The sequence below is a fragment of the Taudactylus pleione genome, unplaced genomic scaffold, assembly GCF_031769625.1.
Source record: "Taudactylus pleione unplaced genomic scaffold, aTauple2 ptg000321l, whole genome shotgun sequence".
Taxonomy (NCBI): Eukaryota; Metazoa; Chordata; class Amphibia; order Anura; family Myobatrachidae; genus Taudactylus; species Taudactylus pleione.
The window spans coordinates 146,120-160,670 of NW_028284722.1; the positions used below are offsets into that span (position 1 = coordinate 146,120).

General features: G+C 44.8%; 1 protein-coding gene across 1 annotated transcript in view; it reads left to right on the top strand.

The window, feature by feature from the left end:
* Window positions 1–1,297: 1,297 nt before the first annotated feature.
* FAM135B (family with sequence similarity 135 member B) overlaps window positions 1,298–14,551 on the top strand; it is a 174,395-nt gene continuing 161,141 nt past the window's right edge. Inside the window, exons 1-2 of the mRNA XM_088443003.1 lie at window positions 1,298–1,374; window positions 4,856–4,935. Of these exons, the coding sequence (XP_088299129.1) occupies window positions 1,298–1,374; window positions 4,856–4,935 (157 nt within the window). The remainder of the gene's footprint in view (window positions 1,375–4,855; window positions 4,936–14,551) is intronic.

The window sequence follows — 14,551 nt, forward strand, 5'->3', positions numbered from 1 at the left end:
CAAGCTGTGAGTGGTCACCCACAGCTGTGCGAGTGGCCTGGAGGCCAGTTATTTTTTTTAAATAAGGACACCCTGATTCAGAGCGAGCGCACGCAAATAGCGTGCGCCTCTGAATTAGTCCCTTGGTCTTTAAGTGAAAATAAAATATCCCATAGACACTGAATATTTGATTGCTGCTCTACACAAGAACACATGGGCTCAGGAAGTTTTAATGAGGCAAAATATTTATATTCAGAATGTGTGAGTTCCAGAGGTAAGGAACAGCAAGAGGGAAAAATTGAGGACTGTGCATGAATAACACACAATGCGTTTAATGAGTTGTTTGCGTGTTTGGTGTAATTTCCTGCACTTTGTATTTTCCACACAAGATCATTCATAAGTGATTACTTTATATCGTCAAACCAAAACAAATATTTAATGCGCAGCTAGAGACCAGCCAGCCGCCATTCATATCTCATCCTGTTCATTCACAGCAGAAATGTATTTGCAATTGAAATCTTAATACTGCCTAATTGCTAAAACAGTAATACTCAGAATTTGTTTGACAGTCTGATAATGAATAATCTATCTCTCATTGTCACTTAAAAGACTGGAACAAGAAGGGTTTTTAAATCCCTTTGTTAATTTGCAAGTAAGAGCAATTCCTAAATTATAGATTCCGTTCATTTGGCTCAAAGGAAGCATTTAACAAATTAGTTAATGAGTTAGTAATCCAATGTGGTGCCGTCATTTTTTATGCTATTTAGAGGAAGCATTGTAGTAAAATTCACAAAATATGTGCCGCGTGTACTGCAGATAGAAATGGGTAACTCTCCGTCAATCCAGCTCATAAAGCAACTCGTTATAGGTAGAAATGTGCGAGTCGATTTTCAGAAAACCGACAACAACCGTATTTAGGGGTTCCAAGTTGAACCGGGTCCAAGTTCGGAATCGTCAAACAGAGTTCCGGTTTGGACCTTCCCGTAGTTCGGAACTTGGATTTAAAAACTTAACTCGGGTTTTGGATTGCATGCTCACAGGTCAAAATTACGTAAATTTTAGCAGTTTTTTTTATTACTATTTTTTTTTTAGATACAGATCCAAAACACATGAAAGTGGTTTTGCAAATCCAAAACACAAAGATGAATCCGGATCCAAAGCCTAGGGTTCGGTGGCGGCGCACATCTCTAGCTACAGTATAGTTGACCAATAATTTTATGTTACCTAATAAATGACAACTGTTTTATATTGAATCAAAAAGGGAAATACCATATGTCTAATGTGTTCTCCCCTGTTTAGGTGATGACCTGAATATACCATGTCTGAAGTACAAGGGACAGTAGAGTTTTTGGTGGCACTTCATAAATTCCATAATGTGGATTTATTCCAGAGAGGGTGAGTAATTGTGTGAATATATCACTACCCATGTCTTATACTACAATATAGCTGTAAAATGGCCATCTGGGAATAAGCATAAACTAGCTGAAAAGTATTTATTTGTACTTATATACTGTAAGATTATTAATATTTGAATGAGTAATGGGTAATGGTTCCATAATTTTCTTCTGCAGATCCTTATTTTGGGGAATGACCCCATGGCGCAATCAGAGTTAGTATTAGGCAAATTAAGGCCGTCGCCTAGAGTACCATCCATCCTGGGGGATTTAAATGAAATGCACCCCCTCCGTCGTTGGCTGACAATGATGAAGAATTATTCTGAGGGCTCCCTCCCCATTAGGGGCATATTCAATTGGTGGCGAGGTTTAGCGAGGTAAAAAACCTTGCGCACTTCGCGACAATTTTGGATTACCACAGGTATGCGTGCTCCAGATACCCGCGGTATCTAATAAAATAAAATGTGGTTGCGGGGTTCTCCGAGCTGAAAACTCTGTGGCGCGTAAAAAGATGTATTGAATAAAAATTATACTTACCTGTGTGGGCGTCTCTTTGGCTCCCGGTGGCTTCTCCTCCATCTTGTCAATGGGGAGGGGGCTGCTGGGAGTTCCGGGGGCTGCAGGGAGGTGCATGGGCTGCTGGGTGATGTAGGTCTCTCAGCGCTGCCTACGGAGGGTATACATTCACACGTTGGGGGAGGTCACACTCACTAGGGATCACACATACTCAATCATACACTACAAACATTCACATACTCACCCTGCTGCAGAAGAGCCGACTCCCGACGCTGGATGCAGAAGACTCTGCTTCGGAAGGTGAGTAATTAATGACTAATTAAAGTTAATTGGAAACTTCCGATAGCTTAATTAGTCCTTGGAGACGGGGGGGGGGGCGGGAGGATTTGGGGGTGCCGCTGGAGTTGCAGAGCAAATCCCACTGATTTTTCCAAAAATGTATGATTTTAGGAAAAATCAGACTTGCTCTGGAGCTGCGAGAAGAAAGACTCAGTGATTTCTATAGAAATCACTGTGTCCCATTTTCAGGCATCTAATTGAATAGCAAAACCCCACGGCTGCAGGAAAAAACCTCTCGCCGCGTTTTTTTTTAAAGAATTCCGCTGGATTCCCTCCTTAATGTCTTAAAATTTATTGTTTATACAGGAATAAACTGTGATATTGGAACCCACCAGTGATGAGACCCTGGTTCTCCAGGAATAAAGTGGTGACCGGTTAGCTCGTACTTGGAGATATACCAGTGTGTACTGCCATACATGGCTTCAATATCCTCAATAATTCACCTACTACCATATAGTCATGCAAGGCCAGGCAGTCCTCTATAATGACAAGTTGTATCTGGTATTTCTGATCATTTTATTGTGACCTTGATGTGATGGGAGACTTCATCCAAACGGCATAGAGCTATGGAAGGTGCAGGTGGACGTGGGCTGAACTTGACACCACGGTGGTTATAATGCTTAGTGTAAGTGCCGAGGTGGCTATCTATACCGGCAGAGACCTTACCACAGTCATTTCATAACTGCCGCATTCAATCATATGGGACAATTGTTTCTCAACCCTAAGCACCACTGGTTCCGGTGATCACATCTCTATACACTGTTTAGTGATGGGGTACAGGGGGTCATTAAGCAGATGCAAAGATAGAAAATAATAATATAACTGGTGAGAAGATGAGGGAAAAAGAGAGAGGGGGAGAGGTATCAAACCGTGGAGAGATATAAACCTAAGAAGTTGCACAAAGCTACCAAACAGCTTCTAATATTTATCTAGCACAGTATTTGAAATTTTAGTTATAGCTGATTGGTTTCTTGGGGCAACTACTCCACTTTATCTCTCCACAAGGCTTAATACATCTCCCCTAGTGAGATAAGGATAGGAAAGGAAGTGTAGGTGGAGAAGTGGGGAGAGGGAGCCAGAGAGGCTGTGATGGAGCTTACTGTGCCACACATGGCATAAATGACTGTAAATGCTAAACTGTTGTTTTCTTTTTGCCATCTATAACTAATAGAACCTTTGCTTTGTGTATTTTTCGTATAACATATTCAATGTAAATCTTTATTGGCTCCAAGGACGAATTGGAAGGGTACTTGGCATCCTAGGATCCCCTACTCTCAGGTGCCTTAGGCTGGGTACACACTACACGATCTATCGGCCAATATTTTGCTCAGACGCGGATCGGAACAATATATTGTACACATCATATAGTGTGTATGCCCGGTCCGTCGGACACTGCCGTTGTTCATCGCCTCCCGTCCCATCTGCTCTTGCTGTATGTCTGATGGGAACATACAATGACTGATGCGGTGCACATGGTGTAGTGGGTATGCACAACCGCACACATTAATTGGATACCATCCCCCAACACAATATATATCCAGCCTTCTTTCCAAAGAGTGATTAGTGTGTAGGCTCTATAGCGAGTGCTCTGGGATTTAGTGAAATTGTAACAAACCGTTACATCGTCTGTTACAGTGCGTACCCAGCTTTACACTTTGAAAATGCCCACCTCAGAAACTGCACCTCCCCTCAACCCTGCTCCACAAACACCATACCTCCCAACATGACCCTCTCCAGGAGGGACACAGTGCTCTGGTCCTGGACTTCCTCTGGTCCTGGACTTCCCTGGTAATCTATGATTGGTGGAGGCTGCAGAGGTTGGGCTGCAGCACAGTCCAATATTCAAATAGGGGAGTCACACCAACTGCCAGTGAGTCCCAGCCAGTGATGTTTGTCAGTGTGTGAAATGACAGTTGGTGTGGCTCCCCTATTTGAATTTTGAACTGCGCTGCAGCCTCACCTCTTACCAGAGAAGTCCAGGACCAGATTGTTTCCCTCCTGGAGAGGGTCATGTTGGGAGGTATGAAACACACACACACACACATACACACACACCTACACACACACTACTTAACATGTGCAGAGCAGGCTGAGGAGCAGCAGCACGAAGAAACGGGGAACGACTTTGAGGACTAGTGCTGCTTGTACGTAATGCTGCTCCTCCGTGTCAGTAACGGGCACACTGACTGCACTGTGATACCAGGCCAGCACGCACCCAGCACGCACCTGTGGTAATCCAAAATTGGCCGCGAAGGGCGCAAGGTTTTTTTTAACCTTGCTAAACCTCGCCCCCAATTGAATATGCCCCTAAGGGGGAGGTGTATGAAACCTTTTAGTGAGTTGCGCCTAGCAACCATTAAGCTTCCAACTGTCATTTCATAGACTGTGCTAGATAAATGACAGTTAGGAGCAGATTGGTTGCAACTTCTCCACTTTAAGGCCTGATATATGTTTCGTTAAGACATCAAAAATTAAGGACTGTGCAATTGAGTTTTATCGTGAAGTGTGGAGCACTGTTATATTATTAGAAGTGTTTTAAATATATATTACTGTATATTTCCACAGAGCCATGTTTCAAGCAATACTACAGAAAGTCACATTATTTACTCCCTTTCTTCTCTCCCCAGGTATTACCATGTAAGAGCTACATTAAAAATATCACCCAGGACACCTCACAAGGTGACAGTATCGCTCGTTGGGCAGAAAGGTAATGAGATAACATAACACATTATGCAAGTCATTCAGTGCTGACTTTTATTATTTTTCTATATAATATAATGAAAGCAGCAAACACTAATAACCATAATTGTGCTAAATTCCATCAACTTTCACCAAATTGAATGCAAATTCTAGCTGAATAGCTGTGGGGATGTAAGGCTTGTTTTAAATGACCTAATACATTGACTCATATAATATATACCTACCAATATGTTTCTTATGCTGGGCATACACTATACAATTATCTGTCAGATATCTGTCCAATCTGGCTGGTTGGAATGAAAAACCTGGTAATGTATGGGAGCAAATGACAGTCGATCATATGGTTTTAAACACTGGAAAACGGACAAAAACAACTGTTCAAATTTGAAAAAGCCCCAGTTGAAAGGGGCGAAACGCGTCAGTGATTTCCCCTAACTACACGGCACCACCTACTTATGGATGATTCTTATTGGATCCACCTGCTGCTCTATTGGCAACCGTACTTTTTTCCACACAGCGGCACTACAGGGAAATACTGGCCTCAATAACCCAACTGAGCAACGCTATCGGGTAAGCAGAAACGAAGGGAGACTGAAGGACTGCTGATGCAAAGTTAGCCCTGCTCTAATACCCGCTCACCCTGACTGGAGAAGCCGGCTCTCACTGCACACAGCGGCGCTGTATCGCTGGACTTATATCATGGACAGCCGAGCATTCCTAATAGCATAGCAGGAGCCAAGGGAGATTGTATGATTGTCTGTTCTCAGCCAGCCCAGCTGTAGCATTAGCTCACCCCGACTGGAGAGGTCAGCTCCTGGTGCACATTGCGGCGCTGTACTGCCTGATTTCTACCACGGACAGGTACAATTTAAATACAGCGATATAAAAATATCCGGCTGGCAACATTTTGTATGACATCTATTTGTCTTTGTGGTGGACACATTATTACCATTCCAATTGGATTGCTCTGGGTATTCAACCTTTATATTGATTTCAACTATGTATGTCATATTATGCACAAGTAGTTTAGTGGTCTCTAGTGTAGATTTATATGATCAATAGAGGTTTATTGTTTCAATGTATTTTACATTTTATTCATTGTGAGATATCTCTGTTTTTATATTAATGTGTATATTTCATTATCATTTATTAATAATAAAAGACTAAAATTTTTATAAATAAATTAGTTTATATTTCCCAGTTTGGAGCCATGACTGGTTCTTGTATGCATGTGAATTCTGCTACCTCGCAGTAGATTTTTTTTATATTAGCGCAGTCTGATACAAATTGTGTTTTTGGTCTTTCTATGGGTGTTCACAAATCCCATGACTAAAGACTTGCTGCTTTCGGTTAACTCATAATTTTTGTACAATTGTTTGATATAATTTGACTTTTTAGATTACGCCGGGATCATTGGTTTGTTGAATTGTTCAAATTAGTTAAATTCGTGTGTTTTAACCAACTTGTCTTAACAACCATTTTTGTCCATTTTCCAGTGTTTGTGAGCAAATGGTCGATTGTCGTTTGCTCCCAGACATTACCAGGTTTTCATTCCAACCAGCCAGATTGGACAGATATTTGACAGATAATTGTATAGTGTATGCCCTACATTAGGGTGTAACTATAGTCTGCTTCTACTTTTCTAATTTACATTTCCATTGCCGAGCCGTAACTAGGGTAGTGTGACCTGTGCCATGGCACAGGGTACCGCAGGGCAGGGGGCGCTGTTTGGAACTGTACATTTTCCTGTTTATTATCATTCTCACCTGTAGCTTCCTCTTCTTTTATCCCCAGCATCTCCTGGCCTCCCCTATCTCTTCCCTGGCCCTTCCCCATGAGGCCATGGCCCTCTCTCAGGTGCACTATATTATGTCCCTATATATCCCCAGCATCTCCTGGCCTCCCCTATCTCTTCCCTGACCCTTACCCATGAGGCCATGGCCCTCTCTCAGGTCACTATATTATGTCCCTATTTATCCCCAGCATCTCCTGGCCTCCCCTATCTCTTCCCTGGCCCTTCCCCATGAGGCCATTGCCCTTTATCAGGTGCACTATCTTGTGTCCCTATTTAAAAAATGGGGGGGGGGGCACCAATACTCTCTCTGGCACAGGGCACCAAAAAGCCTAGTTACGGCTCTGATCCATTGTAACCTTGGGCGGGATGTATCATACATTGCGAATTGCATGAAATTCATCCCGACACTTATCGTATGCATAGAGGCGTTTAGAGACGCCATATGGATCAGCAACAGCATCAAATGATGGCATTGCCTATCGGCACAAGCTCCAGTAAGTTTTTCTTTCCGGAGCTTGGTATATACCGGCACATCACAGTCCCATATATATACTAAGGGGGCTGCAGTTCCGGCAGGCTGCAGGGGATATCTCTGATATAAATTACTGACCACTTTAATGCATATGGGATTGCGGCATACCTCAGAAAGCTGCATTTTTTGGAGGTTTGACCTCCTTTTTGGGGTTAATACATCCCGTCCCCAGAATGAAATAGTTAATTGAATTTAAAAGGGCCATTAAATCCAGTTAGGCCACTGTAATGGTAATATGAGACATAAACGTTTGTTGAATGATCCTAACACTCTATGTAAAGACATATATCGCATTCACTAGTGGCTATTGATTCTACACCAACTTTATGGTTTTGTGGTATCAAATTGCTCTACGCCAGCTGAACTGTGTCAAAGAGACATCCCATTTATTCAGATACTGTGCTTGTGTGTAGAAGAACTCCTTTGTGAAAACAAACCCAAACATTCTCATTTTAACCCTTAGTTGTAATTAACCTGCACATTTAAGAACTTGCAATCAATGGAATAGCATACATCCATATAGTGACCATGGAATTTACCTCATTAACTATACGACTTAATAATGAAAATGCACCTAGATTACACTGAGAGAGGACAGACCATGGTCCTCATTCAGAGGCGCTCACAAAATGCGAGCTGGTGCTCTGAATGTGGGCGGACGCTTGTGTTTTGAAGTGCGGCCTCCTGGTCGCTAGCTAAGCTTTGGGTTACCACCCACAGCTTTAGCGACCGACCAGGTTGATGGTCGCGATGGTCGCGACCATCTGGACTTCAGACGAGACCCTGAGGTTTGGTCTCGGCAACCGCAAGCCCCAGGTCGGCTTGAAAATGCTCGTGATTTAGGGTTAGGCACTAGAAAGGATGGTTAGGGTCAGGCACCTACCCCGACGGTTAAGGTTAGGCACTAGAAGGGATGATTAGGGTCAGGCACCTACCCCGACGGTTAGGGTTAGGCACTAGAAGGGACGCTTAGGATCAGGCACCTACCCCGAAGGTTTGGGCTAGGCACCAGTGGAGGGTTAGGGTTAGGATGAAGATTAGGGTTATAAAAAAATGTGTCGTCCATTTTCATGTCGACCATATGCATGGCGACCCTTTGACCATGTCGGCCATTTGTACGCCAACCTTTAGTGTGTCGACATTTATTGTGTCGACATTTAGTGTGTTGACCTTTTATCCCTGGCGACCTATTGCCTGTCTAACATCTGGTGTCTATCTAGACATTGTCTACCTTTTTACTGTAGATCTTTCAATCTCTCTTCGCACAATGAGATTTTCAGTGACATGCAGTGAACAATGCAGCTGGGATGCATTAAATATGCAGGGTCGTCTGCTGGGAGACAAAGGTTCACCTCTGCGATTAACAAAAGCGGATCTGCTAGATACAGCTTCCTAGGGGTAGATGTAACTACGAATCTAAAGGAGGTTGATAAAGGGGTATGCAAAGGCACGATGACTGCAGATAGTTTATTAAAGTGACCCTGTCCATTCACATCTGCTTTTATTATTCTGTCAGCGTGCTGTGCATGGATGCCTACTGTACTTGTGCTTAAGGAAACAGCAGAAGCTGCAGGTGCAAACCTGAGCATACACTTCCCTTGGTATAGCGGTTCCTAATGCAGAGGCAAACGCAGGATTTCCAGGGGGGGTTTCCAAATGCTTAATTTTAGAGCGAGTGTGGCCTGTCAATGAAAAGGGCAGAATTAGTACTTAACCAGCTTTAATAAGCGTCATACAAAGTGTATTGTGTGTAAAAATTCTAGCATATACAGGACTAGTGATCACAGTAACCCATTATATGTGTCATACATAGTGTATTGTGAGTCATAATTCCAGCATATACAGGACCAGCGATCACAGTAACCCATTATATGTGTCATACATAGTGTATTGTGTATAATAATTACAGCAGATACAGGACCAGCGATCACAGTAACCCATTATATGTGTCATACATAGTGTATTGTGTGTAATAATTCCAGCATATACAGGACCAGCGATCACAGTAACCCGTTATATGTGTCATACATAGTGTATTGTGTGTAATAATTCCAGCATATACAGGACCAGCGATCACAGTAACCCATTATATGTGTCATACATAGTGTATTGTGTGTCATAATTCCAGCATATACAGGACCAGCTGGACGCTTGCAAGCGGGTCGATGGTGCCTAAGTGCGCATGCGCACGACGGAGGGAGCTCTGTTGTGCGCAGGCGCGAGACCCGGCGAGCGACGGGGAATCCGTCGCTCGGGGTCTCGCACCAAAGGGGGCGCGTTGTCGATGGTGTGTGACAGCGCACCCCCTTTGGTGGGTGTGCTGGGGCGTGGCTGCCAGACGGAGGCGTTCCCATGGGAACGCCTACCGTCTGAGTCCGGCCCCACTGTTTTGGCTCTGATAGAGCCAAAATCACTCCAGGGCTTGCGGTCACCGAGACCCTACCGCAGGGTCTCGTCGCAAGCTCGATGGTCGCGATGGTCTTGACCATCGCGACCATCATCATGGACGCTCGCTATAGCTGTGGGTGGTAACCCACAGCTATGCGAGCGTCCATGAGGCCGCTCCAAGTTGAGGTAGGATGGCCCTGATTCAGAACGAGTGCTCTGGTCAGAGTGTCCGGCTCTGAATCAGGCCCTGTGTGTCATAATTCCAGCATACACAGGACCACTGATCACAGTAACCCATTATATGTGTCATACATAGTGTATTGTGTGTCATAATTTCAGCATATACAGGACCAGTGATCACAGTAACCCATTATATGTGTCATACATAATGTATTGTGTGTCATAATTCCAGCATATACAGGACCAGTGATCACCGTAACCCATTATATGCGTCATACATAGTGTATTGTGTGTCATAATTCCAGCATATACAGGACCAGTGATCACCGTAAGCCATTAGATGTGGCAGTAGGGCCATCCTGCCTGAGCTGAATGTATTTATTTTAGATGTGGGCACCATTCCAGAGTATTAGAGCAAGTCCGGGAGTCTGGGGGAGCAGCAGAATATCCTAGCACTGCCCTGGACATATATGTACATATTGGGCTCTATAGCAGTGCATCTCTAACAGTGCATGTTTTCCAGATCTTCTAGTTGGTGCACAGGTTATTTATTACTGGCTGATACATGTTAAAATATCCACAGGTGGTGCTAATTATTTCATTTGTGATACTGAGAAGAACATGCAGCACTAGTAACAATCTATTATATTACTATTTCTATTGTCGTCATGGTGTGGGCTGGGGAGGGGGGTTTCCAGGCAGACGGAACCCCCCCCCCTGCATTTGCCTATGTAATGCCCTGTCAATATACCAGTAGTTAAATAAAGGCTGCACTTTCCATAACTGCAGTAGTTTATGGAGCTTCTGGAGAGGAGCCAGGAGCTGATGGATGATTATCTATGTGTGAGCGTGAGATTTAATCAGTTTATGCTTCACTTGAGCAATCAGAAAAACAAATACAAAAATACTTCTCTCGTTTTGCTGGCTCGGAAATTAAATGAACCACAAAGTGACTCTGTGTTGGGCAGCAGGAGATTCAATAACTCAAAATATATTTGCTACTTACTTTGCTGAATCCCTGTCGCCTGGCGCTGACTTTCAGCACCATGTTACTCTGTTACTCAGCACTCAGCATCCCATATTGTGCTCACTGTGACTAACCAGACTGGGCTTTAACATTTTAAGGAAGTAGCAAATAAATCCTCTCAAGGATTACAATATAAATGGGGGAGATGTATCAAACCCTCGAGAGATAAAGTGAAGAAGTTACCCATAGCAACTACACAGTTTCTAACTGTCATTTTATAGGCTGTGCTGTATAAATGATAGCTCATCTTCCTCTCCAAATGTACTACATCTACTTCCCCTCTCCAACAAGCCCTACACTCCCCTTTTCCTCCAGAACCCAATTCAAATTCCTCACACTCACAAAGGGGCTGATTCAGAGCCGCTCGTAAGCGGCAGTACGCTCGTTCCGAGCGATGTTCGCACATCTGCGCATGCGTACGGTTTTTAGTACGCATGCGCGAACCAGTCAGTGCGGCCGAAAATCGTTTGTTCGCTATATAGCGAATGCCTGCAACTTTGAGTGACAGGAGTAGGCGTATGTGGGTGGTAACAGGGGAAGGCGCTTGAAAACGGGGAGTGGAGATCCGAACGCAGGCGTGCTTAAAGGTCAAAATGGGTGTTTTATGGGTGTACATAATTACAACAGCAGCGTCATTGACCACGTCATATGGTTATAGTCAGAACTGCTCGCAAAACTGTGGTAGGAAAAACCAGCCACAAGAATAGCGAGCAGTTCATACGCTGTTCGATGTACTCGATTAATCTAATAAATAGCGGACATGACGTATGATGCGAATAGCCAGGGGGCGTTTTTATCAAAATTTCGAGCGCAAATTTTGCTCGCTCGTTCAGACTTAGAGGCGTGAACAGACCGCAAAGAGCGAACGGTTCATTTGAATAGCCACCCCTTTTTTTAAAACGAACGACCGCAAATAGCGAGCGCCTCTGAATGAGGTCCAAAGCCCTCACCCAATCATCTCCTAATTACTGTACATCTGACCTCATCTCCCTTCACCCTCCCGTCTGCACACTTTCCTACACAAATGAACGCCCTCTCTCCTGCCAATTGATTACTTCCTCCCACTCACGATTCCAAGACTTTACCCGTGCTGCTCCTTACCTCTGGGACTCTCTCCCTACCAGACTCTCAACCTCTTTGCAAAACTTCCAGGGGCTCTCAAGACCCACTTCTTTATCTAAGCCTCCCAGCTCTCATCCTAGCCCACTACTCCAAGCTCCTTGCTCACTGTCTCTCCCCTCTATATCACTTCAGTCTACAGTATCTGCCTCTCGCCTTTAGACTGTAAGCTCTCATGAGCAGGGCCTTCTTCCCTCATGTGATCTTCCTTCCCTTACTTATATCATCATCTCCTCCCCACTGCCTACAACGGCACCTATCGATTGGGTTCTGCTGCTCCACTGCTCTATTTGAGTGTTATGACCGCTGATGCAGCAATGTCTATAAACCTTGTCCATGTCCTGCAATGTTCTGTATGTAAGTCACTTCTTTCTTGTTTCGGTCATACTGATTGTTTATGTACTTGGTAATGCTGGACCACTGCTGGACTTTCTAGGGTAAGAAGATCATCCTCTCCTATGGGAAATTGGCACAAAGGAGATGAATCACAGCCTAGCCAGTATGGTAGAAGAGAACGCAACAAGTGTTGCAAAACAAATAAAAAATCGACCAGCCTTATCACATCCATGCTGTAAATAAACCTTAGCAGAGCCACTCTATAGTATAGGTGAGGGCCACACAGAACAATAAAACAATAATTAGCCTCCAGTGCAACATTTACTCATTTCAAGATTCCACAGTCTATAGGACACCAACTGCCTCTCCACTAGTTGTCAGGAATATCTGTCACATCACTTAGATGGTCTCCAGATATCATACAATAGGTGTTTATCCATACATGCCGACAACGTGGCTGCCTCCTCATCGGGGGAGGGGGGGCTTGACTCCGTGATCGCGTCACCACGGCCACGCTCCAGCCACACAATGCCAAGATTACCTGCATTGTGCTGCCGGGAGCGGGGCCACGTTGACACGATTCAGCGCGGGTCACTTCATCGGCTCCCCTGGACTGCCCACTTAGGCACTTACAAGCCGGAGCGCCGGCCGCGAGACTTGCCCACCTTTTTGGGGGGCCGGGAGTGTCACACGATTTTCGGGAGGCTTCCCACCTTCCCGGGAGAGTAGGCAAGTACAGTATGTGTTTATTGTGTTCCAGATACTTCTATAGGTGCCCATACATGGGACGATTTTTTACATGATATGGCCAGTTACGACAGGTTGGACAGACCAATCGTGTGAAATTAGGTGTATTTTTTGTGTTCTGCGACCCCGATGCGCGTCCCCGCCGTCGTCTAGTTGGATCGCAGATCAGATGGTTTTGCAGAGAGATATACGATCTTTTGAGTACAATGTGATACACTTCTATGCATCTTATCGGAAGCGGTATGAAATACCGCCGGCCGCAAGGCTGGGAGTTCAAAACCCGGCAGCGTGAGTCAGACAGCAGGAGAGATCCCGGCAGCGGCAGCCCGACAGCGCTGAAAATCCCGATCGTCTCTAGGTAAGTACTTACTAACCTAACCCCCCTAACCATAACCCTCCTTAGCGGTGCCTAACCCTAATCCCCCCTCTAAGTGCCTAAACCAAACCTCCCCTTCCCCGTTGCCTAACCCTAACCTCCCCCTTGAGGTGCCTAACCCTAACCCACCCTCCCCCTAGCCTAACCCTAACCCTCCCGGGTGAAGCCTAACCCTAAGTCCCCGCGGGAGCCCTAAACCCAACCATCCGCCCCCTGCTGCTGTCCGCTCGCGGTGCCCGGCATCCCTTCAATCGGGATGCCGGGTGCCAGTCTCCCGGTGTCGATAAAATGCCCAGCGTCTACATCTAGACACCGGGCATTTTCACCCTCGCCGGGATAAAGCAGTCGGGAAGCCATCTGTCGGGCTCCCATCAGCCGGCTTCCCGATTGCATCCCATCTTATCCTATGATCGTAACAATCAATCGTACACCATTTGACCACATCTTATGAAAAATTTCAAGGGAAGAATTTCAAGGGCAATCGTACAACTCATCTTACCAACTTTGAATCGCACCGTGTATGGGGGCCTTAAGGGCAGTACTTTTTTCTATGAAAAAAGGTACCAGTACCCAGCTAAACTCATCTCTGGTTTGCTGGAGGTCCTGTGTCCGGGTACTTTAAGTATCTCCTTGCTCCATACAGTACCGTATATTGAACAGAGGTGATAAAAGACCACGATAGGTGTGTAAACGTATATATATATCAGTGCTGACGGTAGAAAAAAAGCTTGCGCCATGGTCAGAGGCGCTGGGGAGCAATCCATGTACTGGAGAGGTGGTAGTGCAGACTAGGAAGTCATGAGGGTACACAATGAAACAAGTTTCTACTACTTCGTTGGATCAATATTTGCATCATCTTGAATTTCTATCATTTTCTTGACCTTGATAACTGTAGGAAGATTCCACGTCTTAAGTCAGTTATTAAAGATTAGGCAAACTGAACTCCGAGACATCTTGTAAGAATTAACTTCTAAACAGCATTGAGTCAGAGATGCCCTAGAGTCATGTGTATATTCTTTTAATTAAGTACCAGGGAGCTGGTTCATTAAACCTTAAGGTCATTCTGCATACGTGACATCACATCGGGGAATGAGGAAATGTGCCAAACGTGGTGCATAGGCAT